Below are 8,323 nucleotides of genomic sequence, written 5' to 3'. Positions count from 1 at the left end.
TTTGATGCCCCATTTTAAGCAAATAAAATCCACCCTTTGTCGAATAAGATAGGAAGATATAAGACAGAACAAACAACTAAGAGTCTAGGCCGTGTTTGGTAGTTTTTTTGAGTATTTGGAGAATACTATTTTTTTTAGAAATCACATTTTTAGAAAAATTTGAGGCATTTGATACCAATTAAACACTACTTCTATAAACTATAGTATCCCGAACACCATGCTTCTTTTTTGTATCTGAGAAAGAGGCCTCAACCTCCATTTTGTAAACGAAGTTAGAAAAGCCAGGGTATATAAAAAAACTGGAGTATTCTGTTCAAGCATTGGAATAACGAGGTTTTAGATTACTACAGTTTTGTAAAAACTTGTTGCCAAACTAAGCCTAAAGTGAATAAACATAGTATTCACCAGCATCTAGGTATTTCTTAAAACGTTCAGTACTACCGTCGAGGATTCCGCAAACTAAAGATAAGCATGGACATTTTGTATTTTAAAAATAAATAATAAAATTAATATTTTGCTTCAGAGCTTGGAGTCTATTTTACATGTGTCAATTAGGGCTTGTTCGGACTTTCTATAAGACGATGGCTACATGTTAAGACAATGCATACCGTCCCCTCATAAAAAAACATGTTGCATACATAGTTCATTGTAAACTTACATATGTCATGCCTTTCAAGCTTTATCATAAAAAGAACAAGTAAAGAAACACATATTTGTGAGGTATTGTCTAATTAGATCATGCAAGAACACTTTTACGTCTACGTTTTTTCATAAGGTAAGAATTCAATTAACCGGTGCCAGAAGGACAACACTACGAGAGTAGAACCAAGGAACAATAAAAACCAAATCCATATACCATTTCTAGGTAAATTTAAAATCAAGAGATGCCACTTGATTTTGGTTCCATCTGTCTACGTCATAATATAAAAACACATTATTTAACAATGCCTACAATTTTCTACATGTAAATATCGTTATGTGCTACTAGGGTTGCATCATTTCATCTCCAAATGTCTAAGAAGATAACATCGGCGTCTTGTTTTTCTTATAACAACCCTATCATACTGTCACAACTGAACCAAAACAACATGACACGTGGACATTTCGTATTTGAACTATAAACAATAAAATAAAATATGTCTCTAGAGCTTGAAGTCTATTTTCTTAAGATACATCACGGCTTGTTTGAACTTTCTATACACGGCCATGACTAGAAGTTAAGATGTTGCACAAATCATTCATGAAAAAGTTTAGCTCTTATTGCAATACCCATCATAATCTATCTTTTCATGAAGTTACACTTGTCATGCATTTCAGGCTTGTAATAGAAATATGAGTAAATCGGTAGACCTATCTGTAAAACATGGCCTAATTGATCACTCCATGCAAAATGTTACTCCCTCCGATCCAAAAAGTGGCATGATTTAGTTCAAATTTGAACTAAAACCACAACATTTATTTTGGATCGAAGGGAGTACATATTTTGTGTACATTGATAGCTACATGGTGTTATGCATCTTTCATGGTCTTATTAGAAAACTTTCAAGTAGTTGAAAATGGTAACCGTGTGCTTTCTTGGGCTACAGGTGCCATCAGGGGCATAGCCAGGCCCCGGCTACTAGGGCCATGGCCTTGGGCATGGCTCTACAATCCTTCGTAAACTGTAGCTATTTTTGACACTGTAGCTACGAGGGTTGGCCCGAGGCGTAGCCCAGCCCTGGCAACGCCACTGGGTGTCATACATTTAAACTATAAATGAAACAAATATATCTATATCTCGAGAGCTTGGAGTCTATTTTCGTATGACACACTAGGACTCATTTGAACTTTCTACACATATCCATGGCTAGCTGTAATACGCCGCTTTAAATCTTTCATGCAAAAGGTTAGTTTAGAGAATAACATATTTTGTCGTAGTTACAGTTGTCATGTGTTTTAGCTTAGCATAAAAGTATGAGTAAAAACAAAACACCTATCTGTCAAGTGTTGTCTAGTTCAATCACGCCGTCCGCGGCACATGTTATGCTATTCATGTATATTGATAAGTGCATATTGTAAAGTTACCAACCGTATACAGAAAAACTCCATACTAAAAACACTCAAGTAGATGAAAATGATGACCTAGACTATCTTTACCTTGCAATTATAGGTGGCATACATTTAAAGAAATTAAACTACACAATTGTGATCGAGCCAAATATACTTCAAGCGAAGTTATAACACTACAATGGTTACATTTTTTCCTGCCAGGATAAGAATAGAATTAATCGATGCTAAAACGACCTCTCCCTCCGTTCACAAATATAACATGTTTTAAATATTTTTCTAAATCAAATGTATATAGACATATTTGATGTATTTGTTCATCCATTCCGGTCCGTATGTAGTCCACATTGAAATATCCAAACCATTTTAGCACCAAATTATGAATGGAGGGAGCGGTGCATTTTTGGGGATAAAAGTTAAACAAGGATAAAACCAATTGACGTTAAAACCCAACCACTTTTCGGCGGTAAATCTAGGATCAAGAGACGCCACTGAGCTCCGCGCTACTGGAAAGGTGCAAGGCTCATGACAATGATCGACATCAACTAACTCTCACGTGGCGCAGCTGCTATCGCAGCCCCCCTCCTTCAAGGCCACCATCATCGCGGGGTAGCCGAGACCTGACCAGCCGGCGACAGGGGGCGCCCCACCCTGCGGTGTTGCGGGGTGTGTCAGCGTGTGTGCCCGGAGCAATTCCCCGCCGGACCCCGAGCCGACGTGGCGCGGCTGGATCGCGCAGAAGTAAGCTTCCCTTTCGCCAATCCACATCCCCCAAGTCCTCCCCACACTCCTCCCTCCCTCCCTGCCTCCAATAATTCTCTTCTCTCCTCCTCCTCTCCGCCCCCGCACCACCACCATCGGAGAAAAGCCAGCGGGAAGCGGGGAGGGAAATCAATCCCCATGCCCCCGCCCCTCCTCGCCGGACCAGATCCCCGGCGGGCCGGCGCGGAGCCGTAGGCGGGGACCGGCCCGGCCCGGCCGATGGGCGGGGAGGCCCCGGAGCCGCGGCGGCTCAGCCGCGCGCTCAGCCTGGACGGCAGCGGCGTCCCGGAGGAGGCGCTGCACCTGGTGCTCGGCTACGTGGACGACCCGCGCGACCGCGAGGCGGCCTCGCTGGCCTGCCGCCGCTGGCACCACATCGACGCGCTCACGCGGAAGCACGTCACCGTGCCCTTCTGCTACGCCGTGTCCCCGGCGCGCCTGCTCGCGCGCTTCCCGCGCCTCGAGTCGCTCGGGGTCAAGGGCAAGCCCCGCGCCGCCATGTACGGCCTCATCCCCGACGACTGGGGCGCCTACGCCTGCCCCTGGGTCGCCCAGCTCGCCGCCCCGCTCGAGTGCCTCAAGGCGCTCCACCTGCGCCGCATGGTCGTCACCGACGACGACCTCGCCGCCCTCGTCCGCGCCCGCGGCCACATGCTGCAGGAGCTCAAGCTCGACAAGTGCTCCGGCTTCTCCACCGACGCCCTCCGCCTCGTCGCCCGCTCCTGCAGGTACTGCCGCAACTTCTCTCGATTCGCTATCTTCTATCGCGCTCTGATCTGCGAGTGGGAGAAGTAACAGGCCCGAATTGGGCTTCGCCAGGCAGGGATACAGTGACTGGATGCAGAATCCAGCGGCCGCTTAGTTGATGTCCCGAAGTAGCCGGGGCAATGATAGAGCACCGGGCTAAATATCCATTTCCCTAAGTAGAAACTTGTTCTACGGCGGGGCAATGTTTACCCAAAGCAGCTCGAGATCTGGACGCCCATTATACGGCCCGTACTCTCTTAGCATGAACGATGATGGCGCGACCATAGCAAAGCAGAATTCATCGCCCCTGCTTACAGTTACTCCATTGGTAATTTGCATGGCTGGCGTTCGTTGCCTTGTAAGCGTAGCGTATCTACCTTGTGCCTTTTGTTTCCTTCATAATTTGATTGATTGAATGCTCTCTGCATTCCGGTTGTTGATGATGTTGCATAGGAGTCCATTTCACAGCATTTATTATCCCAAGCAATTTGCAAGAGGTCACCGAATCTGGCAGGAACAAACTGTAAGGTAGCCGGATGCCAAAGCAATAGTGATTGACTTGACCAAAGCTCGCTCGTCTTTTACTGGAATCGTACTGTTGTAGTACGGAATTAATATTCAAGTTGTTTCTGTTACCAGTTATACTACTACTTAATTCTAGTAAGGACAATATCACGTAGTGTCAGGGTGACCATGTTTATATGCCTTTCTCAGTTCCCTTTTTTCAAATTTGCTCTAGTTTGATAATCCTGAGGAGGGGGCTTTGGATACGTTCTATGAAAGAACTAGTGTTACAAAATGTAAATATACAATAAATCTGGTTGTTATTCGTTACTGAGTGTATTCTGAACGAACCAATTGAAGTAAGCAAATTAAACAAAACAGCTATTTAAGCTTTGGATACGTTCTATGAAAGAACTAGTGTTACAAAATGTAAATATACAATAAATCTGGTTGTTATTCGTTACTGAGTGTATTCTGAACGAACCAATTGAAGTAAGCAAATTAAACAAAACAGCTATTTAAGGTTGTGCCACCATGTTAACCCATTTTGACATATTGAGTACGTACTAAAAGGTCATCTAAATGAACCCCAAACTTAGTAAGCTACAAATGCTTCGAATGTTTCATACATGCCACTGCAAAGAGCAGAGTGGCTTCACTCTGAAGACTACCCAGCTGCTTAACAAAAGCTCAAAAACAACCTGGGCTCTAGAATATGCTAATTTACTTTTGTATTTATCTTAAGAGAGAGTAATACATTTTTTTACTTAATAAGTAGGAACTGTGGTACATTTATAGTCCGTCTTCATTTGTTTCTCTTTGTTGCACTCCTTTATTGCATGACCACCCTGTTTTGCTTATTTTGGTGCATTGTTAGTATCATGATACAATCACTGCACTAACATGTTGCACGAAATTGAGCAGATCACTGAGAACTTTGTTTCTGGAAGAATGTACAATTACTGATAATGGCACTGAATGGCTCCATGACCTTGCTGCCAACAATCCTGTTCTGGTGACCTTGAACTTCTACTTGACTTACCTCAGAGTGGAGCCAGCTGACCTCGAGCTTCTCGCCAAGAATTGCAAGTCACTAATTTCGTTGAAGATTAGCGACTGCGACCTTTCAGATTTGATTGGATTTTTCCAAATAGCTACATCTTTGCAAGAATTTGCTGGAGCGGAAATCAGTGAGCAAAAGTATGGAAATGTTAAGCTTCCTTCGAAGCTTTGCTCCTTCGGACTTACCTTCATGGGGACAAATGAGATGCACATAATCTTTCCTTTTTCTGCTGTACTCAAGAAGCTGGATTTGCTGTACAGTTTCCTCACCACTGAAGATCATTGCCAGCTCATTGCAAAATGTCCAAACCTACTCGTTCTTGCGGTAATGGCGGTGCTTGTACATTATGAAGGTATTCAACTACCGATCTTTTTCATTGTAACTAATATCCTAAATGTGCTTTACAGGTGAGGAATGTGATTGGAGATAGAGGATTGGGGGTTGTCGGAGACACATGCAAGAAGCTACAAAGGCTCAGAGTTGAGCGAGGGGAAGATGATCCTGGCATGCAAGAAGAGGAAGGCGGAGTTTCCCAAGTAGGACTAACAGCGATAGCCGTAGGCTGCCGTGAACTGGAAAACATAGCTGCCTATGTGTCTGATATCACAAATGGAGCCCTGGAGTCCATCGGAACGTTCTGCAAAAACCTCCATGACTTTCGCCTTGTCCTGCTTGACAGACAAGAGACGATAACAGAATTGCCGCTGGACAGCGGTGCACGCGCGCTGCTGAGGGGCTGCACCAAGCTTCGGAGGTTCGCTCTGTACCTGAGACCAGGGGGGCTTTCAGATGTAGGCCTCGGCTACATCGGGCAGCACAGCGGCACCATCCAGTACATGCTTCTGGGTAACGTCGGGCAGACGGATGGTGGACTGATCAGTTTCGCAGCCGGGTGCCGGAACCTGCGGAAGCTTGAACTGAGGAGCTGCTGCTTCAGCGAGCGGGCTCTGGCCCTCGCCATACGGCAAATGCCTTCCCTGAGGTACGTGTGGGTGCAGGGCTACAGGGCCTCTCAGACCGGCCGCGACCTCATGCTCATGGCGCGGCCCTTCTGGAACATCGAGTTCACGCCTCCCAGCACGGAGACCGCGGGCCGGGTGATGGAAGACGGGGAGCCCTGCGTTGACAGGCAAGCTCAGGTGCTGGCGTACTACTCCCTCTCTGGGAAGAGGTCCGACTACCCGCAGTCTGTTGTGCCTCTGTATCCTGCGTGAGTGTAAATACATTAAGCCGGTATGGTGTCTCTGGGACGGCCCCTGGCTGGCTGGCCCTCTGCGCTTCTCGGGCAATAAGGATGTTTGTATGTGGGTATTGTATGGGTCTGGATCTGGTAGATTTTCTAGCTGCTGTGTACTGGAATAAGCGCATTGGTATTTTTGCCTGGTATAACTCCTATCTAATCCTAGGAAGATGCATACGTACTAAGTAACACTGTGCGAGTGCAGCTGTGACACTGTTGCGCTTGCTTCGCAGGCATAAGCTTTGCCGGGTTTTCGCGGCCTGCGCAAGATTTTCTCTGTTGTACTACATGTAGATGCTCCGCCACGTTTGGCTTCGCTGCCGGTGAGCCGGCCGGCGAGGTTTCGGTTCGGTAGTTCTACGCCAAGCCTATTATAATGTAACTAGAGCTGCCGTGGCTTTGGCATCGCTAAGCGAAAAACGCGACAGCGATCCAGGACCGGCGGATGAACTGTGCAGCAACAAGAAGCCACAGTTCTGTGATTGATCAGTACTGTAGTAGCTTAGCCCAGGAAACAAGCTAGTTTTGGCAGGTAGCACGTGACGGTGACAAGGATGCCCTCGTCGGCATCGCCCAAAACTCTAACGTATGTATCCACGTAATGCAGGCACCACATGGATATGGTCGGCGTCTTCGCGTGCTCCAAAGATAGAAGAATATCAATCCGGATCAGAAAGAAGAGAAAAGAATGCAACTGCATCTACCAGTCGCGGGCCATGTTACTGCTGATTCTACCGGCGCAAATCAAGAGGGTAGATGCCTTTCATCAAACGCAAATCCAACGCGCCAACCTAGATTGTCCATGTGTGTCTGTTTATGTCCAAGCGGATAAAAACACCGGCTCAATGTGCTGACCCAAACACAAAAGTCGTCCGCTCATTGTTCGTCTGGACGCATTTATGGCTTAAATTTGCGTCCGATTTACGTCCATGTGGAAACGAGACAGACGTGCCGTGTGTCCGCTCGGTGTCCGCCTTGAGGGCGCGTGTCGGCCGCACAACTACTGTCGCGTGCGGTAGTCAATGCGTCCACCTAACCCGAGCCCACATGGCAGCGTCTGGAAGCCTCTGATGCGCTCGTTCTTTTTAATGCAAGCGTGTCGTGGAGGGAGGGGGGGGGGCTCATCCAATGCTCCTCCCCGTCCACATCTGGCTATCCCCTCGCCGCTGACAGCGCAAACCCTAACCATGGGTATCTTTAGCAAGAGCAAGGGCAAGCTCGTCGTCGATGCTAGCTCGCCCCGCGCGCCACCACCGCCCTCGTCAGCCTACGCAATGGATCCGCATGGTCGCTGGCCACGGGACCGGCTATAGATCCCGGTGCACCAAGTGTGCTAACGCTGGAATTACCGCCAACCCTTGCCTATGGCCGGATGTTAACCTTCTCCACGACTGGCACCTTGACCCGCACCGCATCCTGTGTCGCGGTCGATGCGGGCACGCGCGGAGGAGGTGCGCAAGCGCCGCGCCCTCCTGACGCCGGAGTAGCGGTGCGGGCCTATCTTCGCGCCAGACTCATTGAATTGGGAGGCCTGATTCGCCACGGAGCACGACGTGGCCCGCCGCGGCGACTTGCAGCTCAACCGCGGGTTCATGCCGCCGCCTCTGGAGGTAGCACCGGAGGAGGAGGCGGCGCTCTAGGGCGTCCTGGAGGAGAGCCAGCGCGAGGAGGCCCTCACGCTGCCGGCGGCGGGGGACTGCGCCTACCCCCGCCGCCGCTACCCAAGACCAAGGCCAAGCCCGAGCACACGCCGGCGCTCATGCTCACGCCCACACCCACGCTGGCACTCATGCTCACGCCCACGCCCACGCCGTCCACGGAGCCAGAGTCGAAGATGTATGTGTGGACCGCATCCTCCGCGAGTGGGTGAGTGCGCTGTTGGGTTTCGTAGTAATTTCAAAAAAATTCCTACGCACACGCAAGATCATGGTGATGCATAGCAACGAGAGGGGGAGAGTGTG

At 48.4% G+C, this 8,323-nt stretch overlaps 1 protein-coding gene across 1 annotated transcript; it reads left to right on the top strand.

Moving 5' to 3' along the window:
• Positions 1-2,832: 2,832 nt before the first annotated feature.
• Positions 2,833-6,547, top strand: LOC123058366 (coronatine-insensitive protein homolog 1b). The gene is made up of 3 exons (XM_044481104.1): positions 2,833-3,536; positions 4,984-5,446; positions 5,530-6,547. Exons 1-3 carry the CDS (start codon positions 3,028-3,030, stop codon positions 6,334-6,336), a joined length of 1,779 nt encoding a protein of 592 aa, XP_044337039.1. The 5' UTR covers positions 2,833-3,027; the 3' UTR covers positions 6,337-6,547.
• The last annotated feature ends 1,776 nt before the right edge of the window (positions 6,548-8,323 follow it).

This window comes from Triticum aestivum, chromosome 1A (genome assembly GCF_018294505.1).
Source record: "Triticum aestivum cultivar Chinese Spring chromosome 1A, IWGSC CS RefSeq v2.1, whole genome shotgun sequence".
NCBI classification, from domain to species: domain Eukaryota; kingdom Viridiplantae; phylum Streptophyta; class Magnoliopsida; order Poales; family Poaceae; genus Triticum; species Triticum aestivum.
This window is presented reverse-complemented; position numbering and strand designations above follow the sequence as displayed.